The following is a 27,537-nucleotide window of genomic DNA, read 5'->3' as shown; positions in this document are numbered from 1 at the left end:
TCTTGTGTCTTGAGGTAGGCTTGTATAGCCATAAACTTCCCTCTTAGAACTGCTTTTGCCACATCCCATAGGTTTTGGATCGTCGTGTTTTCATTGTCATTTGTCTCTAGGTATTTTTTGATTTCCTCAGTGATCTCTTATTTCGTAATGTATTGTTTAGCCTCCATGTGTTTTTGTTGTTTACATTTTTTCCCCTTTTAATTTATTCTAATCTCATAGTGTTGTGGTTGGAAAAGATGCTTGATATGATTTCAATTTCTTAAATTTACTGAGGCTTGATTTATGACCCAAGATGTGATCTATCCTGGAGAATATTCTGTGTGCACTTGAGAAGAAAGTTTAATCTGTTGTTTTTGGATGTAATATCCTATAAATATCAATTAAATCTATCTGGTCTATTGTGTCACTTAAAGCTTGTCTTTCCTTATTAATTTTCTCTCTGGATGATGTGTCCATTGGTGTAAGCGAGGTGTAAAGTCCCCCACTATTATTGTGTTACTGTCGATTTCCTCTTTTATAACTGTTAGCATTTCCCTTATGTATTGAGGTGCTCCTATGTTGGGTGCATATATAAGTGTTATATCTTCTTCTTGGATTGATCCCTTGATCATTATGTAGTGTCCTTCCTTGTCTCTTGTAACATTCTTTATTTTAAAGTCTATTTTATCTGCTATGAGTATTGCTCTTCCAGATTTCATTTGATTTCCATTTGCATGGAATATCTTTTTCCATCTCCTCACTTTCAGTCTGTATGTGCCCCTAGGTCTGAACTGGGTCTCTTGTAGACAGCATATATATGCGCCTTGTTTTTGTATCCATTCAGTGAGCCTGTGTCTTTTGGCTGGAGCACTTAATCCATTCACATTTAAGGTAATTATCGATATGTATGTTCCTATTTCCATTTTCTTAACTGTTTTGTGTTTGTTATTGTAGGTCCTTTCCTACTCTTGTGTTTCCCACTTGAGAAGTTCCTTTAGTATTTGTTGTAGAGCTAGTTTGGTGGTGCTGAATTCTCTTAGCTTTTGCTTGTCTGTAAAGGTTTTAATTTCTCCGTCAAATCTGAGTGAGATCCTTGCCGGGTAGAGTAATATTGGTTGTAGCTTCTTCCTTTTCATCACTTGAAATATATTGTGCCACTCCCTTCTGGCTTGTAGAGTTTCTGCTGAGAAATCAGCTGTTAACCTCAAGGGAGTTCCCTTGTATGTTATTTGTCATTTTTCCCTTGTTGCTTTTAATAATTTTTCTTTGTCTTTAACTTTTGTCAATTTGATTAGTATGAGTCTTGGTGTGTTTCTCTTTGGGTTTACCCTGCCTGGGACTCTCTGTGCTTCCTGGACTTGGGTGGTTATACTCTTTCCCATATTAGTGAAGTTTTTGACTACAATCTCATCAAATATTTTCTCTAGCCCTTCTTCTCTCTCTTCTATTTCTGGGACCCCTTATAATGTGATTTTTGGTGCATTTGATGTTGTCCCAGAGGTCTCTTACGCTGTCTTCATTTCTTTTCATTCTTTTTTCTTTATTCTGTTCCACTGCAGTGAATTCCACCATTCTGTCTTCCAGGTCACTTATCCATTCTTCTGCCTCAGTTACTCTGCTATTGATTCCGTCTAGGATATTTTTCATTTCAGTTATTGTATTCTTTATCTCTGTTTGTTCTTTAATTCTTCTAGGTGTTTGTTCTTTAATTTTTGTAGGTCTTTGTTAAACATTTCTTACATCTTCTTGAACTTTTCCTTCATTCTTTTTCTGAGGTCCTGGATCATCTTCACTATCATTATTCTGAATTCTTTTTCTGGAAGATTGCCTATCTCCACTTCACTTAGTTGTTTTTCTGGGGTATTGTCTTGTTCCTTCATCTGGTACATAGTCTTCTGTGTTTTCATTTTGTCTATCTTTCTGTGAATGTGGTTTTCGTTCCACAGGCTGCAGGATTGTAGTTCTTCCTGTTTCTGCTGTCTGACCTCTGGTGGATGAGGCTATCTAAGAGGCTTGTGCAAGCTTCCTGATGGAAGGGACTGGTGGTGTGTAAAGCTGGGTGTTGTTCTGGTTGGCAGAGCTCAGTAAAACTTTAATCCACTTGTCTGCTGATGGGTGGGGCTGAGATCCCTCCCTGTTGGTTGTTTGGCCTGAGGCGACCCAGTACTGGAGGCTACAGGCTCTTTGGTGGGACTCGTGGCAGACTCTTGGAAGGCTCATGCCAAGGAGTACTTCCCAGAACTTCTGCTGCCAGTGTCCTTGTCCACCCGGTGGGCCACAGCACCCCCACCCCCCCCAAGGCCTCTGCAGGAGACCCTCCAACACTAGCAGGTAGGTCTGGGTCAATCTCCTATGGGGTCCCTGCTCCTTCTCTCTGGGTCCTGTTGTGCACACTACTTTGTGTGTTCCCTCCAAGCGTGGAGTCTCTGTTTCCCCCAGTCCTGTCGAAGTACTGCAATCAATTCCTGCTATCCTTCAAAGTCTGATTCTCTGGGAATTCTTCCTCCCATTGCCGGACCCACAGGTTGGGAAGCCTGACATGGGGCTCAGAACCTTCACACCAGTGGGTGGACTTATGTGGTATAATTGTTCTCCAGTTTATGAGTCACCCACAGAGCAGTTATGGGATTTGATTTTACTGTGATTGCGCCCCCTTGTACCATCTCATTGCGGCTTCTCCATTGTCTTTGGATGTGGGGTACCTTTCTTGGTGAGTTCCGGTGTCTTCCTGTTGATGACCGTTCAGCAGTTAGTTGTGATTCCGGTGCTCTCGCAAGAGGGAGTGAGCGCACATCCTTCTATTCTGCCATCTTGAATGAATCACTGTCAACTGCTGATGCCAACGCTTTTCCTCCCAACACTGGAAGCTGACTGATTGCATCACTAAGTCTCTTGTTACTGAACCAAACTTGGGTCTGCTCAGCCACGTGCAGTAAATCCAGTCTAATGACAGTCAGTTGCGGTGAAGGTAAGTGCAGTGTTTATTATAGGGAGCCAAGCGAGGAATTCAGGAGAGCTAGTGTTCAAAAAGCCTGAACTCTGATCAGTTATTTTTGTAGAATGGCTCCCAGTTTGGGTTTGATTGATGTTTTCTTATGATTAGATTGAGGTTATGTTTAATATTCCATAATCTTGCTATTGCTAGAAAAATTACATCAACTAAAATCACTCCCCCTCTGTTCCCACCCCACCCACATGACAAATGTTCAAGCCCATTAGCAAAAGATGCAAAAGAAATAATAATAGAAACATCATGAGTAGATGAAGGTAAAATATTATAATGCTGAAAGAATTTCTAGTGAGGTGGCAGCAATCTGAACCAAATGGCAGCTTTTGCAGCATACCTATATTATTCCTTACTTCATAGTTTTAAGATAAAAAAATTGCAAGTACAATTTTAAAAATTATGGTACATAAAGTTTTCAAAAAGTTGATATTATGCTGTTTCCTCAGGAATGAGGTGGTGCTGGATGTGGTTGGTGGAATGGATTTAGGAGGTGGGCAGTTTTCTTAGAGACATTCTGCCAGGAAACCAGTCTCTTTCCCAAATAAATCCATGAGGTTGATTAAATAAGCCCTCCTATATGTAAAAAAGCACATGATTTACCATCTTAAGGATAATATGGCCACATTATGCCAAGTGTGGCCATATTATTGGCCTTTAAGCCAACTTTAGCCAAGAGTGGTCAGCATGACCTTACAAAGAAAAAGATAACCAGTAAAGATGACCTTGTGGCCTGGTGGCAAGGGTAATATACTTCAGGACTACAGGTCTGAGCAAATCAAACCACCAAAGAGAGGGATAGTTGAAGAATGAAAATTACATCTGCAACAGAATAATATGTAATAATAAATGCATAAGTTAACATTCAGTATATTTTTGTGTGAGTTTTGTTTATTGTGAATAAATACTCTTAAGAACATTTTTCAAGTAAAGAATTCAGTTATAGTTCTATTGCAGAAAATGGAGTCTAGATGAGCTCCAGAGACCATCAAGTCACAGTAATAGTACATAGAGACTCCCAGATGTTTGGTACCCAAAAGGGATGTTTACAAAAACACATTTTTGCAAAAGGTCTGTTACATTTGCACAGATGTATGTGTGTATGAGAACATAAAATGCACTTTGGGGAAATTAAATAAATATTGTTTGAAAAAGTGGACTTTTAAGTATGGTTATAAATCTCAAAAAGAAATAGCTCTAATTTATTGCCCATCTAGGAGAAATTCTGGGTGTACTCTTTCTGGATGTACTTTCCTCTTCATTCTTACAACTATGGCACAGGGGAGTAATTATCAGTTTGTGAATTCTACTGTGAAAGGACCTAAGTGACTTCACTGGAAATCTTTCCCAGAGACTTTCCTTTGCTTTTTAAAATAATATAATTGGATGTGAAATGAATGGCTGGCATATTTTATAACATATATATTGCAAATGACGGCAGACTTGAAAGAACTAGAAGTGCCTGAATGCTATGGTTGTGCCAGTAATGGAGGCATAGGCTCTTGGGTTTTGTGGGAATGTATTAAATTACAAAACCTTTTAAAAATGTAATAAAAAACAATGTTCATAAGGTTCCTAAAACAACTCTATATTAATCTGGCTTTTGGTAAATAAAACTCTAAGGAAAACTTCCTTCCAAATGTGAACGTGTCACAGTAAAAATATATTAACATGGAAGGAATGAAGATGAAATAAGTAATATTTTCCCTTAAACACAAAGGGATTATAGTTATGATTCACTAATTAGAAACAATAACATGATTTAAAAGCTATGATGAATTTTATATGAGAGTTGTAGTAGACCAATTTATTTTGATGGATATCAGAGTAGAAAATTGAGATTATAAACTGTGCTACATAATGTAGGATATTTGAATTCACTATGATTAAGACAGAACAAAGCAGTCAGTAGATTCTAAATAAATGATTTGATGACTCTGTTGAATATTGCAAAAATCAATTAACATGGTATTATGCTTTGTCCTGTTAAATAATGTCCATTTTATAAAAGCCATAAGGCTTATTAAATTTAAGAAGTTGCTTTAGTCTTTCATAATGTCTTAAGACATTAATTAAGTAAACCATGACCATAAAAAAGAAGCATTCTAGAAAGCTTTGTGGGCCAATCTGGCTTGATAAATAATCAAAGCTTATCCCATCTCAAAGAAAATGTGGGATTATTCAAAGTTATTCATTTTTGGCCCTAATTCATTTTGATGTATTGTTATTCTAACTATTCAAACATGACTTTGTAGGACAAAAATAGAAATCATAAGATAGCGTCACATTAAAAAAAGCATATAATAGATCACATTCATGTGCCTTTTTCATTCTGCTGTTGAGATCATTAATGAAATAGTAATTTCCATGGTGTTGGACATGGCATAATCTACTATTTGGCTGCTGGGATAGTTTCCTGATATTTGTCACCAATATTGGGCAGTTGTTCAATCAGATAAAGTGGATTAAATATTTTTAATGTGCACGAATGAAAACTCTTCTTTTTGAAAGGAATGAGAAGGTGAGAGGTAAAACTTTGAGAACATTTGTAAAGGTGGATTTACATAAAGTATGCTTGATGTTTGTGTTGCCAAGGTTATGGTTTTATCTATAGAAGGTATTTTAAAATTTACTTTATTATTACATTATAAAATGTTAAAGAAGAATACAGAAGTTTTGTCACTGACATGCCAGTTTTTTCCTGAGTGTGTCTGAGGAAAGCAAGTTTTACTGGACATCTGAAATGTTATAAAATATGCACAGTCACTGTCCTCACTTCAGAGAGTACTGTTGGTGACAAACATTTTTCCTGTAAATATTTCATCTTTCTCCTATGAACTAAACATCTCATCTCCCACCCTATGAATTTCCCATCTTCTTAACCGACTAGTAGCAAGAACCTGAGCAAATAATATCATTTCAGGGCCTCATATTAGGAAATGCGTACAATGTTCATTAGTGTTTTTCAAAATATGGGTCATTACCCCATTTGTGGGTCACAACTAATATTTTTATAAAATAAAATGGAATTGACTCAATTTGAATAGAAAATATAGAGAACAAGACACAGTAAAAGGCTTGTTTGCAAATTTTGTTTCAGTTTTAAATATCTGTATGCACAGTGTGATATATAGTGTATCCCTTAATATAAGATGTAGGCAAAAAAGTTTGACAAATACTGTTCTAAAGAATCATAAGTTCCTTCTAAGTCTAAAATGAAATTATTCTAGTTTCCAGCTCAAAAACTCTGATATTGACCTCTTTTAACCTTATGTAATATGGTTTATTGCCTGACAGACAACAGTAGCCAGCTATTGGGTTGGCCAAAAAGTGCCTTCGGATTTTAAGTAAAAATAAAAAACATTTTTCATTTTCACCAAGACTTTTATTGAACAAAGTATTCACCCTTTTGTTCCACTAGCTTCTGCCATCATCTCCCATTCCCCATCACTTGCATTACCGCCCAAACCATTCCCCCACCTCCCCGGTCCATGGAAAAATTGTCTTCCATGAAACTGGTCCCTGGTGCCAAAAAAGGTTGCGGACCACTGCTCTCAAGTACTACCAAGTTCCATCTACAATGAATACTCAAAAAAACAAAAAACAAAAAAGCAAACAAACAAACAAACAAAAAAACACTTGCAAATTTCAAAGCCAACCTAAATTCTTTCTCTCTTTCTCTAAATACACATATGCATACACACACACAGTTCTAAAAGATCCTCTTCAGTTTAACTCTTATATTGGGGTAACTCCAAAAAACAAACTTATGTCATAAATTAAGCATCTGAATTCTTGTAAACATCAGTTAGTTGTTATCAAAACAGATAATGTGTATTCCTCATCAAATAAATCATCCCGGAACATTAAATTATTTTAAAAGAAAATACTATATATTGTGTTGGCCAAAAAGTGCCTTCGGTTTTTAAGTAAAAATAAAAGACACATTTTTCATTTTCACCAAGAACTTCATTGAACAGCGTATTCACCCTTTTGTTCCACTAGCTTCTGCCATTTTTCAGGCAACTTCATAATTTCATCTTCCCAATACTTTTTATCTTTTTGAGAAAAGAACTGTTCTAGGTGCCTCTTATGGTCTTCCAGGGAATTGAAATTTTTTCCATTAAGAGAATTTTGTAAAGACCAAAATAAATGGAAATCTGAAGGTACAATGTTTGGTGAATAGGCAGATGAATGAGAACTTCCCAGCCAAGCTAAGTTTTTGCCTGGTGATCAAAGAAACATGCAGTCTTGCGTTATCCTGATGGAAGGTTATGCATTTTCTGTTGACTAATTCCGAATGCTTTTTGTCTAGTGCTGATTTCAGTTGGTCTAACTGGGAGCAGTAATTTTTGGAATTAATCATTTGGTTTTCTGGAAGGAGCTCATAATAGAGGACTCCCTTCCAATCCCACCATATACACAACATCACCTTCATTGGATGAAGACCGGCCTTTGGTGTGGTTGTTGGTGGTTCACTTTGCTTGCCTCACAATCTCTTCTGTTCCACGCTCTTCTTGTACAGTATCTACTTTTCATCGCCTGTCACAATTTGTTTTTAAATGGAACGTTTTCATTACATTTAAGTAGAGAATCACATGCGGAAATATGGTCAAGAAGTTTTTTTTCGCTTAACTTGCGTGGAACCCAACCATCAAAGCGATGAACATAACCAGGCGGGTGCAAATGATTTTCAACGCTTGATTTGGATATTTTGAGTATGTTGGCTATCTCCCCCGTGGTATAACACTGATTGTTCTCAATTGATGTCTCAATTTGATCGCTATCAACTTCAATGGGTCTACCTGCCCGTGGAACATCATCCAGTGAGAAATCTCCAGCATGAAACTTCGCAAACCACTTTTGACATGTTCAACCACTCACAGTACCTTCTCCATACACTGCACAAATCTTTTTTTTGCGTTTCAGTTGCGTTTTTACCTTTTTGAAATAATATGCCGAAAATGTTGCTTTTTTCCTTCCATCTTCAATGTTAAAATGGCTACAAAAAATTCACCTATTTTGATAAGTTTTTTTTTAAATGCACGCTGATGTGACAGCTGTCATGTGCAATCTAACAAAATTCTTTCAATGAAGTTAAAGACAACTAAGTGCTACTAGAGCCATCTTATGGAAAAAAACGAACGAACCTTTTGGCCAACCCAATACAAGGGCATTTAGTTAAAGTGAGTGAAAAATATTTACTCCCTCAATTAGTTGTACTCGTTATACCCATTGTAAGTCATTAAAAGACAACTTCTTGGGCTTTCACACACTCTGGGTAAATGCCAGACCTAAGGCAGATAGGAGTTTGCCATGTTTGAGAAATAAAAATAGGTGAGAATGGTAGGTATCTAGTGAAAAGAGACAGAATGGTAGGAGATGAAGTAAATCATGGTAAAGTGTTTAGAGTATATTTTTACTGCCAGGGGAGCCATTTTAAAGCTGTAAGCAGAGGACTTCTGTGGCCCTTTTTTTTTAAGACCAGTAGGATCTCTGTATAGAAAATAGATTTTTTACACAGCAAGAATGAAACTAAGAAGGTTAAAAGACTATGACAGTCATTCAGGTGAGAGATGGTTGTGGCTTCTATTAAGGTAGTAGCAGTGGAGATGAAAAAAATAGATGGATTTGGGGAAAGTTTTGGAAGCATACAATACAGAATTTGCTAATAGACTGGATATAGGGGGCTTGGCAAAGAAGGGAATCAATGATACTTCCTAGAATTTTAGTTGCGATGGGGAAGAGCAAGTTGGGGGGCATGGTGGCAGGAATCCAGACTTCTGTTTGGGAGATGTTAACTTTGAGATACATTTTAGGCATCTAAATGAACATGTCAAGAAAGTAGAACTGGGTTTCACGGGAGAAGTAAGGACTGCTGGATTTTATGCATTTGGGCATCATCAACATATAAACAGTATTTATAGCCACAGGACTGCTACTTCCATAAGAGTGTCATTCAGTGTCTCTTTTAGTCTTGATAACAATTCAAGGGAGATATTTTCTTTTTATATCGATATGATTAGTTTCTTTCTATATCTGATCAACTCCTATGCTCAGAGATACATAGGCTAACTGTCAAGCAGCTACTAAATGGTGGAGCCTGGATTCAGATCTGTCTGACAGAGTTCTTGTTCTTTCCACTACACCAGGTTGTTTTACTGAAGTATTACAATATGTGAATTTCTGAGTGAAGGATTTTTAATTTTTTTGAATGAAGGGTTTGTTTTAAAAGGTCTGTCTACTCTAGAGAGAATGAACTTCATTCAGAATCTAATCCAAGTTTATAAATTCAGTAGTCTTTTCTATCCTTATGCAACTTCCCTTGGGCAGGTGCCACTGATAGTTCCTTTTTTTTTCTTTTTAACTCTACTCCTTTGGCATGTGGGATATGACTCTCTGTTTTCCTTTTACCTCATGTTGATTTTCTCTTCTTCACTGACCCTTAAGTATATGTGTTATGCAGGAATTTTTAGCCTTCTTTCTTCACTTTACATATTCCCCCTTTACATTTTTATGTTCTCATTGCTTCAAATACTAAATATACCCTTATGACCCTCAAATTTTTTGCTTCCACTCCAGGCATTTTTTCCCTAGCTCTATCCAACCAGGTCCAAAAGTTTCTGAAAGCAGTTAGCCTGGAGGCTCCCCCATGCGAATAAAGAGGAGCGAAGTGTAGAGGCTGTGATTAATTCATCTACTTATAATCATTTACATATCGGCTGCTTTTATGGAGTTTATAAAATAGAGTGGCAAGCAGACAGTGATCCACGGGGAGCGTTAACTAAGGGTTTGGATTGGCACGAAGCCATTCATGTGAACATAAATAAGTCCTAGGCCACAGGAACATAACTTGCAAAGCAGAATTCTGCTTAGTTCTTCAAAGAGATTTAAGCAGAAATTTTTGAAGTGTATCAGTTCAGCCGAACATTAAAAAGGAAATCGAAGGCGAACCCCATCACGGAAGGAGGAAAAGTTGGGGACAGATAACGGGTTCGCGCAGAACGTTGCATTGCAGCAGGTCATGAAGAGAACAAGGTACCGATTAGGGAGTGGAAAGAGAATGAATACACCTATGTAGAAAAAAGTGAAAAGCCGGGAGTGGCACACGTTAAAGACCCAGAATTTGTTAAGAATCCACGGTAAAATAAACATCTCACCCCAAACCGGCTCCTGCGGCTCCGGCTCCAGCGGCTCCGCCCCCGCGTCCTGACAGACTTACGTGCGGCGCACCTCCCAGCTCATCCCGCCCCCTTTCCCGACTGCCCCTCGGCAGAGCCCCTTGCACGTGTGCAGCGGATCCCGCCCCCTCCGCGCTCTTGGCCAATGAGAAATAGCGTCGTAATTCGCCACCGCCTGGTCTCGGGTCTTGTGACCACGTCTCCCCGCTTTTTCGCCCGGTTGCCTCCAGGTTCTGAGAAGATGGCGAAGGTCTCAGAGCTTTACGATGTCACATGGGAAGGTAACTGCTGCCGGGGCGGGCGCGGAAAGACCAAAAGCCGTGGGAAGCCGTTCGGGAGTACCTGCTGCCCTCGGAGAGCTGGATTTTCCGGTCTCTCTTCGGCATTGGACCGGCAGAGCTGTGGTGGTGGCTGAGGTGGAGGTTGAGGCTGACCCCTTCCTTGGCCCGGCCACCGACTGGGGTTTGCGGTGTTCCCCACGTCTTGCGCCAATAGGCTGACCGAGCGTTCTACCTCCGCTCCAGTCCAACGCCCCAGGGTAGCTTACATTGTAAGGCGGCCGGGACCTGGGGCTAGGGTTGTCGTACGTTTCCTCTGGCTGCTGGGCGGCGCGGAGGAGGCGGGATAGTTGCCTGCAGAAGCGTCTTTGCAGCCGAGAAATACACGGCCTGTACAGGCCTTTGAAGTGCTCTGTAAGGGTTACAATTCTGTGTAGTAAAAGTGTGTGGAAAACCCGTGAACGTATCTGATTCTTTTACATGCCACTTTACATTTCATTCTCTCTTCAAAACTGGGTTTCTGATTTCTCCCCTTGTTAATTATTCCCTGTGCCACACCCCCTCAAAACACATTTACACACACAACTTCCTTCTTATTCCCTACCAGTAATTCCTTTTCTGAAGGGGAAGTACCTCTGGTTTAATCTGAGGTGGAGTTTGTCTTTAAATTTGGATGCAGCCAAACTTTGGACGAGTTCTGTAAGAACTTTCGTGGGAGGCATGCATGCTTAAGAGAAGAGCCTTGAGTTTCTCTAAGGCATGAAATTTGTGTAATCGAAATTTATATTCCCAACATTTCACAGTAGACTTCAGTAGCTTATTTGTTCGGATATTTAAACAATGGCCTGATAACACGTGGACTGAAAACTATGTTGATTGTTCAGTGGTGAGTAAATCTTTCCAGTATTACAAAGTTGAAAACAATAATGGGAAAAGGTAAAATTCTTTTATACTGGAAGTGAATTCAGTGATTTATTATTGTTTTTGTGGCTTCTAGCACACTGTGAACCGCAGTGTTTCTACCTGTACTGGGGAATCCATTATATTAAAAGTATTAAGTTCACAGTGCTAGGTCTTGGAAACAGCAAAGTAAGTAACACAGTCCCTACCTTCAGGGAGTTCATAGTCAAATGGAGAAAGACAGACCTGTAAAATGGTTTTAAAAGGCTGTGTCAGGGTATATTCCTTCAGTAGATACGTGGCTGTTATTTTTAATGCTTTTAAGAAATGTTTCAAATACTTCATGGTTTTTCGAAGGTGCTATTTTGAAGGTATGTTCAATATAAGTTTCTTAGATGATAGTGTTGTGTAGAATGGTAGGGAATGAGTAGGTGTGTAACTACCAGAAGACAAGGTAATTTAAGTAACTTGGACCTTACCCTGTGGACATTCTAAAGATGAGTGACATAATTAGATTTAGATTAATCAATAATAACTACTTCACAAGTTTGTTGAGGAACAAAAGGGAAAACATATGTTAAAGTGCTTTTAAACTATTAAATACATATAAAAAGATGATCTGGCTCCTGCCTGTGTCTCCAGCTTTATCTTAAGCTACTCTTCCCATTGCTCTATGAGCTGGCCACGCTGGCTTTTGTTGAATTCCCTAAATGTGCGATGCCCCTGTAGTCTTAAGACTGGATACAATCTATTCCTTCTGATAGGAGTGTTCCCTCCTGGTTCTTCTCTTATACTCTGCTCTACTGACTATACTTTTATCATTTCTCGGAATTCCCCTCAAAGGTCACATACTTCAGAGAGCCTTCCTTGACCACCCTACCCCCGCTCGTTCTCCATCCCATCCCGCCACCAAAATTTAAAAGAGAAAAGACAACAAAAACACGTAACAAAACTTACCCCTTGTACTTTAACTATGTGTCCTCATACTATTGAAGTACTTACCCAATTGTGTTAAGTTAAAAAATTTTGTCTCTCCTAGAATGAAGAGGGACCAGGCCTGTCTTGTTCTAGTGCATGACATATTGGAGGAACTCAGTAATCTGCTGACTAAATGAATTGTTAGTAGGATTAATAAATTTAAAAATCATCACAAAAAATACTATAAGTAATTTTCTTAGTGTTGGAGTGATTTTTTTTAGTATCTTAGACTTAGGCAACTCACTTAGCAAATAGAATATAGTTTGCTCATTTTAATTAATGTAATTAATGAGTAGAATTAAAATTCTATTTTAGGAGACTTTTAGGAAAAGAGTATTGTAGATTTTTCTTCCAGAGACTTTTGGTAACAAGAGGATGATGGGAGGACCCTCGGGTTAGTTTTTTTGTTTAGATTTTGGAGGGGCGGGAATGTCAGTTGACCTGTGTCCTTTAAGAATTCCATTGAATAGCATCATGAATTAAAGTACTGGAAATTGTTAGTTCAAAGAGTAGTGTGATTCTTGTGATAGGAAAATTTATCACATATTTATAAAAGACGTATATACTAAGTTTAACAGTCTCTTAGTCTCTATTGGGCTCTATTAAAAAGTAGGTATATGGTTTATTTATCAGCCAGTTGAAAGTTATTGATGTTTATTATATAGAGGAGTTTGGAGGTGGGAAAGAGTTGAAGGAGGGTATAGTCAAATTTGTTGAGAATAGGGTATTTGGGCAGAATATGGATAGGAAGCCTTGCACAGTGCCTGGCGTATAAGAGGCATTAAATGAATATTTGTTGAAAAAATATTTATTAAAAATGTTTGAGGGGAGTTTAGTTGTATATGCTCACTGTCTCTACTTCTCTTTTTATTCAGTCCTTTAAACAACCACAATTTGGTTTCCATGCTCTATTAGTCCAGTAAGATTTCTAGGGAGATCTAATGCCGGGTCTAATGTATCTGTTTTGTACATCTATACTACATTTGTCATTGCAGGTCATTCCCTCTATGAAAAATTCTTTCGTTGGTTTCTTAATAGCATTAAGGCTCTCTTTTTACTTTTCAGAACTTTTTTGTGTTCTCTACATCCATTTGCTCCTTAATTTTTGATGTCCCCAGTGGTTCTTTCCTTAGCCCTCTTCTTAATCTGTTATTGGTGGTGATTAATCCTGAGTTCAACAGACTTCTAACTGATGCAGGCATAGGTGTTATGTGGTCTGTGACTTTCCTGAAATTATATGCAAAATTGAGTGTGTTTTTAAACATGTACATATTTCTGGGGGAAAGTTGGTTCAAAGGTCCCATCAGCTTCGAAGAGCTCTAAAAAGGTTGAATGTCTTCTGTGGGTAATCATCCACACCTAGCTTTAATTATTAGCCTATATGCTAAATGACATGTTAGTTAAACATATATTTGAGTACTTTGTGCCAGCTGCTGTTCCAGTTCTTGAGGATACAGTGCTGAAAAAGATAGGCAGGGTTCCAGGTCTCATGGCATGTACCCTGAGATTTCACTTCTGCACTAAAGGTTCATATTTATGGATATGTAAATATTTAGTGAAGGTCATTTTTGCAAGGTAAGAGCTGGAGAGGTAGGTTAGTGCCTTGAATACTAGCCTAAGGAGTTTGGACTTTATTTTGTAGATAGTTGGGAGCCACTTTCCTCCTTAAAAAAAAAAAAAAAGAAAAAAGATCAGTGACTCCTTTTGTTAAACTTAAAATTTTAAATGGACTTTTGATATAGGGCAGGGCTTTTTCTTTGATAGGGATCTCCTGATTGAAATTCCCTGTCAACTTTAATAAACCATTTTTAACTTCGCTTTCTGCAACATGGGACAAGAACATAAAGACCCTTGTATAGCAGCTTCAGTGCACAAGTCCTGTAGATTTTTATTATTTTCCTCTTATTTTTAATTGAGTCACCTTAATATAACAGCAGTTTTTGAAAGCTCTTTACCTTTGTGGAGTCTTTTCAAAGCATACAGCTTTGTTTTATAGAAAAAGTTGATATCCTTTGCATTCAAGTTTTATTTGGCTTTTGTAATATTTAATTATAGTATATAATTACATTAAGTTTAACTGCCACGAACTAGTTTGCATGCAAACACAACTGACTTTTTAAAATGTAACAAATAATGGAAACAACCGAGAGCTAGCTGATGAGGCCTGTTGGCCAAGAGCTTCTCAAATGCTAGGGGCATCATTAGTATTTTTTGCAGAAAGAAATTCTTTGATTATAACTGGAGGATAGTTAGAGTTTTTAATGAACCTTATTAATGTCACCCGTCATATTTTTTTCATTGAAGTATAGTTAATTTACAAACACCCCTCATATTTTAATTACTTGTTTACATTCTTTACACACACAAATCTTCTCAGTGCTTGCAATGACCAGCATAGTGGTGAGAGTCAAAAAATAGCTCTCAGTAAATGCTAATTAAAATTTTTGTAGCACTTTATATTTTATGAAGTGCTTTACATAAATTATCTGATATTAGGAGTTCTAATATCAGCTGGGAGGGGAGAGGATCTGGAGATTGACTTAATAACCAGTGTCTAAGGATCTAATCAATCATGCCTACAGACTGAAACCTTCATAAAAGCCCCTAAACTTAAGGGTTTGTAGAACTTCTAGGTTGGTGGATACATCAAGATGCTGGGATGGTGACTCACTCAGAGAGGGTACTCCTATGCCCCCCAGAAACCCCTCCCACCCCCAACTCTTTGCTCTGTGTATCTCTTCCATTTGGTTGTTTCCTGAGTTGTATCCTTTATAAAAAACCAGTAATAGTAAGTGAAGCACTTTCCTGAGTTCTTTCAGCCACCCTAGCAAGTATCAAACTGGATGAGGGAGTTGTAGAAAGGAACCCCTGATTTTGTAACGACTTGCTCAGAAGTATGGGTATCCCTGACTTGTGTTGGTTTCTGAAGTGGGGGCAGTCTTGTGAGACTGAGCCCTTAACCTGTGGGGTATGAATAACCTACTTTTTTGTTTGCCAGCTCAATTCCTCTTCAACCTTTAAGATTCAGTTCAAGTTACTTCCTGTGCAGAGTGAAAGTCAAGGAGATTTCTAGGTTTCAGTAGAAGGAATTAACTATGTTAATTTGTAATGATTTTCTAAGACCGTTTTTGTAAATTCACTTAGGGTCTGTTTTCATCTTATGATGATTTTTGTTTTCTTTTGTAGACTTTGAACTGTAGGGACTCAGATAATGCATATAAAGGTAGTGAAAATCCCATATGCTTCTCTTAGATATATTCTGTAGAAGCATAACATATTGTTTATTTAACTCTTGTGTTCAACAACAACTTAATTCAACTATTTAAATCTGTACAACATGCATGTCAATAGAAGGAAGAAGGTAGTACTTCAGATGAATATGTAAGATTTTCAAGAGGTAAGAGTAAGAAAGCATGTATGTAATTGGTGAACTGGACAGTTAATGCTACCTTAGCCATATAAAAAAGGGATCTTTTTTCTGGGTTAGGTACTCCCCCACCCCAGTTATTATTTCTGCTATTGTCAAAATGCTGTTCTTTGAAACTGCAGAGTTCCCTATTGTATTAATATGCAAAGTTGTTCTCTCAACTTTTGTTGTTTACTAGTGCCTTTGACCTTACTTTACATTATTCATTTTTTTCTTTAAGTATAATCAGAAGATTTCCTTTGTCCTAATTCTTTCTTCTGTTTATTTCCCTGTGTAATTGTGTATCTTTATATGTTATATGGACTGTTGTAGTAATGTTGTTATTAAGAGAGTTTTGTGATGAATGTTTCTTCAGTGCTGATAGCCTAATATGATACCCTGATTATGAAAATTTTATATTCTTGAGTCAATGGGTAAACTTAAGGAGCACCTTGAATTTTTGAGATTTCAATGTATAATTTTATTTGTTTTTTCAGAGGAAATAATCCTTAGCTTTTATCAAATTCTGAACATTGTAACCCAAAAAAGCTATGATCCATAGTTGCTTAAAGGGATAGAGGATCTTTGTAGCAGACCCATGCCATACACTACTTTTAAAGATAGTTGTAATATCAGTTGTAATGCATTTTCAGTCTTCTAAAGCAGGGGTCCCCAACCCCCTGTCCTCAGCCTGTTAGGAACCAGGCCACACAGCAGGAGGTGAATGGTGGGTGAGTGAGCAAAGCTTCATCTGCTGCTCCCCATCACTCACATTACCTACCGCCTGAACCATCCCCCTCCCCCGTCCGTGGAAAAGTTGTCTTCCAGGAAACTGCTCCCTGATGCCAAAGAGGTTGGGGAGTGCTGTTCTAAAGGATCTGTTGCTCTTGATAAATTGATTTTCTGCTTTATGAAATTTGAGATACCGTAGACTTTTACATTAGTGTGAGTGTATTTTCTTAAAAAGTTGATTTCATCTTGTCAACTGTTTGACGTTAATCAAATATATATATGTGTAATCGCAAGCATTTTTTTTTCAGAAATGCGAGATAAAATGAGAAAATGGAGAGAAGAAAACTCAAGAAATAGTGAGCAAATCGTGGAAGTTGGAGAGGAATTAATTAATGAATATGCTTCTAAGCTTGGAGATGATAGTAAGTTTTTAAATTTATTGTGTTCATGCTCAGCACATGTTTCATTTACAGTTCTTAGTTTTTTTTTAAAAAAAATTATTATGTTTTTTTCTGCTGTTTATATCAATCTCTCTATGATTTGTTACTTTTTAAAAAACTTCTTAGGAAGTCTTATTGACAACTTTATTTTGAGAAGGACTTAAAATTGTTGGTAGTAGTGAAGCTATCAAATAGACATTTTTGTTTTAAAGCTCACAAGGCTGTAGTCCTGGTCAGGTCAAAATGTATTTCATAATGATCTTTTGAAACAGTAAAAGTATTAAATAATTAGAGATTTTTTTTACCTTATATTAAAATATTTTGCATTGCTGAAAACATAAGGATGCTTTCTTTCCTTAATTCCAGATGTAATACAATAAATCAATGTTCAGTTATGAGTAATGTTCTTTAAAATATCAGAAAAAGGAAGAATTCATTATCTAATTTCTGTTCTGAGATTTTTATATTAAATTCAGTTTTTTCCTCTCTGTACCTAGTTTGGATCATATATGAACAGGTGATGATTGCGGCCCTCGACTATGGTCGGGATGACTTGTCATTGGTAGGTATTTAAACTTGTTATATTTTATTTTATATTTAATTTGCTTCATAAATTATGTGTAAGCAGTTAGTATATGGCTGTATTAAATGCTTTCTGTAGCTGGTTTTCAGTGCAACTCTTGAGTAGCTGGGACTAGCTAGGTACTTTGGGACACAGTATGTTTTTATATCTTTTTAACAATCTTGAGAAGTAGATGTTTAGTATCTCAGTTTCACTGAAGAGGTTAAATTAGTTGGTGAAGGTTGTCCACTTAATAGGTGAATTATGCCGTATTATAGAGTGAAAAATAAGAAGCATATAGTTTAAAACATCTATTTTTGGGGTTGTTAAATGACTTACGTAATATATAATGTTAAGTACTGTTTTACAGTGTTTTAAATGTATATGTTAAATTAGTAGAAAATCCTAACATGTACAGAACATGACTTAAAATATTAATATTAGGTATTTAAGTGGGGCCTGACACATTATGGAAGTAATTTTTAATTTTAATTCAAAATAAAAGAATGATAGCTATTTTTAAAACACTCATGTTCTAGGTGCTATGCTAAATGCTTTACATCATGGTTTATTTAATCTTTATAATTATTTCTTAATTTGATTTGTGTTTGATACTATCACTATATTCATTATATAAATCAGGAAGCAGTGGTTTCTGTTCTTTTGTTCTGTAATCCTGAGCTCTTAAGTGCTCCTTCACGCTGCTTCCTCATTTAAGCCCAAAAGAAATACCAAAAAACCAGAAAGTAGAAATACCCAGAGAACATATGCATGTCTAATTAGCTTTGTCCTTTTCAAGGTAATTATGTTATGTTGACTATACACATAATTCCAGTGGAGCTACCAGTGATAAAAAATATTCCACGAAACTGTTGTATTACATTTAGAACCTATGAGACAGAGTCTTTTGAATACCAACAGAGATGGCAGCTTATATCTTGAGGGAAATTTTGAAATTTTTTTTTGTATAGCAAAATGCTACTTGGTAAAGTAGGAGATTAAGTGAATAGATGATAACTTATTTTGTAACACAGTATTTTTTTTTTAATGGTTCAGAAGTTCAGCACAGTTAGCTTGATTGAACAAGTACTTTGAGTTTTGCATGATGTCAGAGAAATAAATGACCATCATCTTCAGTTTTGACTGACTTGAATATTTTTCTTATTACAGAATTTATAGCCGCAGACTTTGAAGCTATATTTCCAGATCATATTAAAATTTATTTTATTATTGGTTAATAGTTTCTTCATTAGTTAAAGGCATTTTTAATAACTTATGCTTTGGGGCACTAGAGTGGACCATTTTTATCATGCTTAATATTTCTAGCACTTCCAAGACTCTTATAATCCCTTATAGGTTGCTGAGAACATAGTAGGTGCTCAATAAATATTTTATTATTTGTGTAGTTGAGTTGATGGGTAAATTATGGATATCTGCCAAAAGGAGATTGGTACTCCATTGATATGGTGTCTGTATTTTATGACCCCAAATCATGACATGTGTACTGACAAGGTGATTGATTAGAATATGACTTCAACAGGGCAAAATTAAACAAAGTGTTAACAGTATTTGCTAGGGACTTGAGGTTACTACCAAAAAACTTAATTTTTATCAAGAGAATGCTTGTGCAATACTTAGGAAGAAAAGGCCAGGAAGCAGTTGTAGTTTTTTAAGTGGTGCCTGACACATTATGGAAGCAATTTTTAAGTGATATGGTAGTAGTATTTGAAGAGTTATTAGTGGACCTCATAATCTGCTCATTTTCTTAATTAAGAGCTTGATCAGTTTCTGAGAACTGATTGTTGTCCTCACTGTAAGTTCAGAGTCCTTCTTTCACCCCATTATTCATTACTGATTAATTTCACTTATGTCATTAGATCTCAGTAATGAAATTATTTAAGAAGAAACATTGAAGACTATGTAAGCCGTTCCTTGTAACCTATTTAGTATATGTAGTGTAATTACTACTCTTCAAGTCTTTTTACCAATATTTTTTTTTAGTTTTGTCTTCAAGAGTTGAGAAGACAGTTCCCTGGCAGTCACAGAGTCAAGCGACTAACTGGCATGAGATTTGAAGCCATGGAGAGGTAACTGAATCTTGTAAATAGTGTGATCCTGTTTTAAAATGGCAAACATGGGGTCTTACATTTAGGTCCTTCTGTACCCATGGCAACATCATTAATCGTGCAAGATCTTTTGCTACTGAGCTTCAGAATAGTGTCAGAGTGCTTCTCAGCCTAAATCCTGCCAAGTTACTCTCAAATAGGATTTTACATAAGAGTGTAATAAGCCATTTACCATCTTTGGCCTAGTGGAATTGGGATCATGCTTTGGAGTAAGAACAGGCTTCCTATCCTGTTTCTAAGGATTTATTAGCTATTGACCTGGCAAATTATTTAAGATTTTCAGCCTTACTCCTCTGTGAAACAAGAATATTACCAACTTGTCAGGGTTGTTTTGGGAATTAATAATGATATATGTGTAGTGCCCTCATAGACACTCAAGGTATAGAAGCTATTATTTTTTTAATTGAGATATAATTGATATATAACATTGTATTAGTTTCAGGTGTATAACATAATGATTTGTGAAATGTTTACATTGTGAAATGTTTACCGCAATAAGTTTAGTTAACATCCATCATCATAGTTATAAATTTTTTTTCTTATGATAACAATGTTTAAGGTTTACTCTGTTAGCAACTTTCAAATGTACAACACAGTATTGTTAACTATAGTAAACCATGCTGTATTATATCCCCAGGACTTAATTTATCTTATAACTGGATGTTTGTACCTTTTGACCACCTTCACCCACTTCTCCCCATTAGTTGTCTGGCAACAACTAATCTGTTCTATGTATCTGTAAGCTCAGGTTCTCTTTGATTCCACATGTAAGTGAGATCATACAGTATTTATCTTTCTCTGTCTGACTTATTACACTTAGCATAATGCCCTTAAGGTCCATCCAGGTTGTCATAAATGGCAGAATTTCTTTCCATTTTTTATGGCTCAGTAAAATTACATTGCATATACAGTTGACCCTTGAGTAACATGGGTTTGAATTGTGTGGGTCCACTTAGTACGTGGATTTTTTTCAATAGTAAATACTACAGTGCTACACAGTCTGTAGTTGGTTGAATCTGTGGATGTAGAACCTTGGATATGGAAGGGCCGATTTTAAGTTATATATGGATTTTCCTTTTTTTAATTTTAATTTTAATTTTTGGCTGTGCTGGGTCTTCATCATGGCACGCGGCCTCTTCATTGTGGCACATGGGCTTCTCTAGTTGCAGCATGCGGGCTTCTCTAGTTGTGGTGCACAGGCTCAGTAGTTGTGGTGCGTGGGCTCTCTAGTTGTGGCATGCGGGCTCTAGAGCATGTGGGCTCAGTAGTTGGCGGTGCGTGGGCTCTCTAGTTATGGCGTGCGGGCTCTAGAGCATGTGGGCTCAGTAGTTGCGGCACGTGGGCTTAGTTGCCCTGTGGCATGTGGGATCTTAGTTTCCCCAGCTAGGAGTTGAACCTGCGTCCCCTGCATTGGAAGGCAGATTCTTAACCACTGGACCACTAGGGAAGTCCCTATGTATGGATTTTCCACTGTGCCATAGGTTTGGTTCTCCTGACCCCCATGTTGTTCAAGGGTCAACTGTACTTAAAACTGTTTTAGCCATTTATCTGTCGATGGACACTTAGGTTGTTTCCATGTCTTGGCTATTATAAATAATGCTGCAAAGAACATGGGGGTTCAAATATCTTTCCAAGTTAGTGATTTTATTTCCTTTGGATAAATACCCAGAAGTAGAATTGACTAGATCAAATGGTAGTTCTGTGTTTAATTTTTTGGAAACTTTTATACTGTTTTCCATAGTGACTGTGCCAATTTACATTCCCATCGACAGTGCACAAGGGTTCCCTTTTCTCCACATCCTTCCAACACTTGGTATGTTTCATCTTTTTGATAATAGCCATTCTAATAAGTATGAGGTAATATCACATTGTGGTTTTAATTTTCATTTCCCTGATGATTAGTGATGTTGAGCACCTTTTCATGGACTTGTTGGCTATTTGTGTGTCTTTAGAAAAATGTATATTCAGTTGCTCTGACCCCTTTTACTTGGATTGTTTGTTTTTTTGCTATTTGAATTATATAAGTTCTTATAATATTTTGGTTATTAGCCCCTTATCAGGTATGATTTGCAAATATTTTCTATAATTCCATAAGTTGCCTTTTCATACTGTTGATGTTTTTCTTTGCTGTGCAGAAGCTTTTTAGTTTGATGTAGTCCCACTTGTTTATTTTTGCTTTGGTTGACTTTGCTTTTTGTGTTGAATCCAAAAATCATCACCAAGATTGATGTCAAGGAGCTTACCACCTACGTTTTCTTCTCATTTTCTTCTAGGGGTTTTATGGTTTCAGGTCTTATGTTCCATTTGAGTTGTTTTTCTGTGTGGTAAAGATAGAGGTCCAGTTTCATTGAGGCTGTCTAGTTTTCCCAACACTGTTTATTGAAGAGACTGTTTCTCCCCCATGGTATATTCTTAGCTCCTTTGTTATAAATTAATTGACCATATATGTGTGGGTTTATGTCTGGGCTGTCTGTTCTGTCCCATTGATCTATGTGTCTGTTTTTATGCCAGTACCATACTTTTTTGATTACTATAGGTTTGTAATATAGTCTGAAATCAGGGAGCCTGATCCCTCCAGCTTTGTTTTTCTTGCTCAAGATTGCTTTGGCTACTCAAGATCTTCTGTGATTCCATACAGATTTTAGGATTATTCTATTTCTGTGGGAAATGGCATTGGAATTTTAAGAATTGCACTGAATCTGTAGATTGCTTTGGGTACTATGGACATTTGACTAATCTTAATTTTTCCAGTCCTTGAGCATGAGATAATCGTCTCATTTATTTGTGTCTTCAGTTTCTTTCATTAGTATCTTACAGTTTGTAGTATATAGGGCTTTCAGCTCTTTGATTAAATTTATTTCTAGGTATTTTATGCTTTTTGATGCAGTTATAAATGGGATTGTTTTCTTAATTTCTCTTTCTGGTAGATTCTTATTAGTGTATTGAAACACAACAGATTTTTGTATATTAATTTTGTATCTGCAACTTTACTGAATTTATTAGTTGTAACAGTTTTTGATGGAGTCCTTTGCACCAGTAAGCTGTGATTGTATTCATCTGTCTCACAATTTTGGATACAGTGGTTTGCCCTGTAACTTTAATTGTCTATGGATCTAAGAAGAGTTGTTGGATCAGCTTTTTTCTTGCGAGGATGGGAGTGATGACTTCCAAGGTCTTTATGTGCCAGACCAGGAACCAGAAATATTGAATATCTTTTCATGCAATAATTGGCCATTTATATATGTTCTTTGGAAAAATGTTTGTTCACATTGTCTGTTTTTAAATTGGATTACTTTATTTATTTACATCTTTTTATTATTTAGTTGTTAAGAGTTCTTTATATATAGTTTAGATACAAGTTTTTTATCATATATATGATTTGCAAAAATTTTCTTACATTATGTGGGTTGTCTTTCACTTGCTTAATGGTGTCTTTGATTACAAGGATTTTGATTTTTTTATGAAGTTCAGTTCATTTTTTCTTTTGTTGCTTGTCATTCTGGTGTTATTTCTAGAAACCATTGCCTAATTCAAGGTCACAAAGATTACACCTCTTCTAATAGTTTTATAGTTTCAGTTTTTGCATTTAGATCGTTGACACTTTCTGAGTTAATATTTTTTATAGTATGAAGAAGGTATCCAACTTTATTCTTTCTTTTGTGGATATCCTGTTGTTCCAGCACCATTTGTTGAAAAGACTGCTTTCCCCATTTAATTGTCTTGGGCAATTAAATCAGTTGAACGTAAATGTGATGTTTTATTTCTGGGCTTTCAGTTCTGTTCCATCGATATATATGTTTATTATATACCACACTGTATTGATCCCAATATTGATATTCTAGCTTTGTAGTAAGTTCTAAAACTGGGAAGTGTGAGTCCTTCAACTTTGGTTTTTTTTTTCAAGATTATTTTGTCTGAGTCTCTTAAATTTTTATATTCATTTTAGAGTCAACTTGTTGTTTCTTACCTTTTTAACTTGGTGTTTTAGGTGAGACAGGGTTAACTTGTACCTCAATTGTAGTAGCTTTTTTCACATAGGATCTATTGATAAAGTTTTTCTTAACCCTTTTATTTCTTGGCTTTTGGCTTATGTGTTTATGTATATATGTATATTTTAATATCTGTGGATCTTCTCAGTTAGCAAAGGGCATGGATAAACAAAAATAAATAAAATAGTATTATTATAGGTTAGCAGAAAATAATTTTGGATCAGAGGACAGAATGGAAGAAATCTGCAAAGGATTGCTCCTGAATCAGTGTTCTACTCTAATACCACTTTTTGTTTTACTTCAAGTAGTATGAGTTCCTAGCCCGTTCTTAAAATAAGTGAATAGTAAAGCACATCCCAGAGTCCAAGATGAATGATTTTTCAAATTATCTTTTTAACACATTTTAATAGTTACCATTCCTCTACCCTCTTTCCAGCCATGCAAAAAATTGATATGGTAGCAATAATTTATTTTTAAGTATTAACTCAGGTTTCTAAGAAACTTAGTGAACTTTAATTTCTTTAAGCTTTTATTCTTTAATTGAAACTCATATCATCATTTTACCTAGTAAGGTTTTACTGTTTTTTCCTGAAAGAGTGGCTCTTTTTTCTCTAGTGTCTCTAGAGAAACAGAACCAGTGGGATGTATGTATATTTATGTGTGTATATGTGTGTGTGTGTGTGTGTGTGTATACATATACATATGTATATAATGGAGATTTATTATGAGGCAGTTACGGAGGCTAAGAAGTCCCAGGATCTGCTCTCTGTGACCTGGAGACCCAGGAAAGCTGGTGCTGTAATTCAGTCTGAGACCAGGTCTGAAGGCCTGAGGACCAGGGGAGCCAATGGTGTAAATCTCCGTTTGAAGTCTGAAGGCAAGAGAAAGTGAGATGAGATGTCCCAGCTCCATCAGTGTGAGGCAGTAAAAAGGGTAAATTCTTCCTTCTGCCTTTGTTCTATTCAGGCCCTTGAGGGATTGGATGGTGTCCACCCATATTGGGGAAGGTAATCTGTTTTACTGAGTCCATGGATTCAAATGCTAATCTCATCTGAAACACCCTGAGACATACCCGGAAATAATATTTGATCTCAGCACCCTGTGGCTGACACATAAAATTAATCATCACACCCAGTTTTTACATAAATTACTTTTTTAATTATAATATAACTTAAATATGTTCAAATATAAAACCAGTATTAGTGCCTTACATATATATTTTCATATAACTGTGAAAACAATGTGTGGTTTCTAATAAAATACCAGCAAAACTAGGAAGTACTAAAATTCAAATTAACCTTCTATTAATGAAGTGAATGAATAGTTTCCTGTCATTTCCAATATATTTCCTAGAAGTTATATAGTTGGGAAAAGATCCCCAAGTGATTCTCGTGTACTATGTCTTGTGAGAACCCGTGCTCTATGGCATTAATTTTGCCCTTGTTTATATACTGTTTATATACTTTATTTTATAATTATTTAATGATATTATTTTCTCTTTCTCCATACAGTTGCAGGTTCTTATGAGGCTAGCATACCTACTGTATAATCATGTGTTTGATGTCCAAACTAATTTTCTTTTTTTGAGCTATTGCTAACTCTGATTAACTTAGTGTGCAGTGATGTTATTTGGCCTTTGCATGGTATGGACATATTTACAAATTAAGTCTGCTTTTATTTTTCTCAGTAGTCTGCTACAGTAGTTAAATATTCTTACCTACTGGCATGACCACAACCACAGATACAGGCTTGGTCACTAAAATTGCGGGCCGGTGTTTGATTAAAAGATGTGTCACCATGATGATATAGAATATTCATGTGTTGAATAACATTAAGAGAAAAACTTAAAAAATTATCATAGGGAACTTAAGAATAGATCACAAGAGTATATCTGCCATCCCTAGTTTTATAAATACTGCTGTAAAAGTGTTTAAACATTGTTTTTTGCTTTCTCTAAAGATCTATATCCGGAAGTGGAGAAATTGATTGGAAGGGAGTTGGGGGTTGTCGATATGATTAGGAGGGAATTTCAGAATCATTCGACTATTTCCTTGTATCCCAAATAAGATCACAATATATAGGAGTATATTGTTAGGTAAAGTTCTTTATGTAATTTCTGATGTATCCCTCCCTTTGATTCACTATCATATAATGTTAATTTTGGCTTCTTAGTTATATCCTGCCATATTTGATTATTTTTTCATTTGATAAACTTATTAACTATTTCCCATATGAGACTGTAACCCAGCAAAGTGTATTATGTGTGCATACTTAATGAATTGAACTTCACCAGCTCAACTAAGAAAAGCTGTCATAAATATTTATTAAAGGAGAATTAATACTTAGATCATTTCCTTGTGAATACATTTGTTAAAATTAAACTTTTTTTCATGGTTTATTAGCTGTAATTCTATGTATAACTAGGACCACAAAGGTGTCTCTTTGAGCTACTAGTTTTTACCTTTGTATTTAGGCCAAATTGAATCAGTATGTTTTTGAAGTAAGTTTTTCTATAAATACTTTATACATTTTTTTTTTTTTTTTTTTGCTTAGTAAATGACATTGTAGCAAACTTGCTGTCATGTGAAGATCAGAAGAGGCTTAGTAGCAATTGTAAATGCATATAAAGTCCTGCCAGTTTAATCATTTTCTGTATTTACTATTGGTCACTAAATTTTAAGGTAATGATTCTTGATATTTGTTTTTCTTTTTAAATAGATATGATGATGCTATACAGCTATATGATCGAATTTTACAAGAAGATCCAACTAACACTGTAAGTTAGCTGGTTGTGCCGAAGATCAATTCGTTTTAAGAAGTGAAATTAATTTATTTTGGAAATAATGGAAAAAAACACATGGAACCATATTCTATTTTGTTATTTTAAATATTTCATGATGGGCCATTTAAAAAAAAATAGGTTTAAAACTCTTCAGTAAAATTTGACTTACAATATCTCTTATTAGAAAGAAGCTAGTTGAAATTTAGAAAGAATGAATTTTATGTGCTTGCAAAAAAAAAACACCTAGCAGAGCTTATTGTTTCTGTAATATTTTGAAGTTTATGGAATACTAACTTCTCTGGTTTGGGTAGTTATATTTTAGTTGTCTTCATGAAAAATGAAAGACGTCACCTCAGTAATTAGTATATGGAATTGATTAATGAAGGCTTTTTTTTTCAGTTTTGCTTTCTTCTTTATACCTGAATAGGGATATATATATGTATATGTTTTCCTTAAGATAACGTCTTTAATTTATTCTGATTTTGAACAAATATTTATTTCAATTTATTGGGTAGAAGATTTGTTTCAAATATACTTATGTAGTTTATCTGTTTTAAAAACACCCTGGTGAAAAAATTTTTTTTAATATTGAGAACATTTTAGTTTACTATACTGGCATAATGGCTTCCCTCAGACTTACCTTTTACTAAATGAAAAGTCAGAGACGTTAGATAACGTATCAGGCGTTTCATTGTTTCATATTATTGTATCCATGCACACATATGCCTGCTAAAGTAAAGTAAATATTTTGAGTTTTTAAATAATAATCAGTTTGAGTTTTTTCCTTTTATAGAAACAAATTATGTTAACACATAATACAACTACATGAAGGTTTTTCTCTTATTTGGCAAGTAGTTTATTAAAAATACATATTTTAAAAAGTCATATAATGTATGATTGGATTAAAAGATGTAGAAATACTGATTGAACATTGGTAACTTGATTCATTTTAAATTATTTATGCTAAGTTTGGAAGTTAATATTGAAGTGTGCAATTTTTAGATAGCATTTATACCAGGCATTTATTGGTCATAAATCCCTGATCTCTCCTTGCCCCTTTTGTTACTCTCTAGGAATACGTATGCTTTTGCTCAAATAATATTTTTTCCCAGCTTTATTGAGATATAATTAACATTGTGTAAGTTACACAACTTAGTGATTTGATTTGTATATATATATA

At 35.7% G+C, this 27,537-nt stretch overlaps 1 protein-coding gene and 1 long non-coding RNA gene across 7 annotated transcripts in view; one reads left to right on the top strand and one right to left on the bottom strand.

Moving 5' to 3' along the window:
• LOC112066519 (uncharacterized) overlaps nucleotides 1-10,216 on the bottom strand; it is a 35,445-nt gene extending 25,229 nt beyond the window's left edge. For both annotated transcript variants that reach the window (XR_003683478.1, XR_003683477.2), the window contains exon 1: nucleotides 10,144-10,216. This is a non-coding gene — a long non-coding RNA (uncharacterized lncRNA). The remainder of the gene's footprint in view (nucleotides 1-10,143) is intronic.
• A 129-nt stretch (nucleotides 10,217-10,345) lies between these two features.
• The window catches only part of EMC2 (ER membrane protein complex subunit 2), a 58,507-nt gene continuing 41,315 nt past the window's right edge, over nucleotides 10,346-27,537 (top strand). For all 5 annotated transcript variants that reach the window (XR_003683364.2, XR_008619530.1, XM_055091297.1 and 2 more), the window contains exons 1-5: nucleotides 10,346-10,445; nucleotides 16,767-16,880; nucleotides 17,396-17,460; nucleotides 19,462-19,547; nucleotides 26,294-26,351. Coding sequence is in view for 3 of the 5 variants with exons in the window: in XM_055091297.1 (XP_054947272.1) it covers nucleotides 10,406-10,445; nucleotides 16,767-16,880; nucleotides 17,396-17,460; nucleotides 19,462-19,547; nucleotides 26,294-26,351 (363 nt within the window). In the remaining 2 variants the exon portion in view is untranslated. The remainder of the gene's footprint in view (nucleotides 10,446-16,766; nucleotides 16,881-17,395; nucleotides 17,461-19,461; nucleotides 19,548-26,293; nucleotides 26,352-27,537) is intronic.

Source organism: Physeter macrocephalus, chromosome 15 (genome assembly GCF_002837175.3).
Source record: "Physeter macrocephalus isolate SW-GA chromosome 15, ASM283717v5, whole genome shotgun sequence".
Classification (NCBI taxonomy): Eukaryota; Metazoa; Chordata; class Mammalia; order Artiodactyla; family Physeteridae; genus Physeter; species Physeter macrocephalus.
Note: the sequence above shows the minus strand (reverse complement) of the source record. Positions and strands in the feature narration are given on the sequence as shown.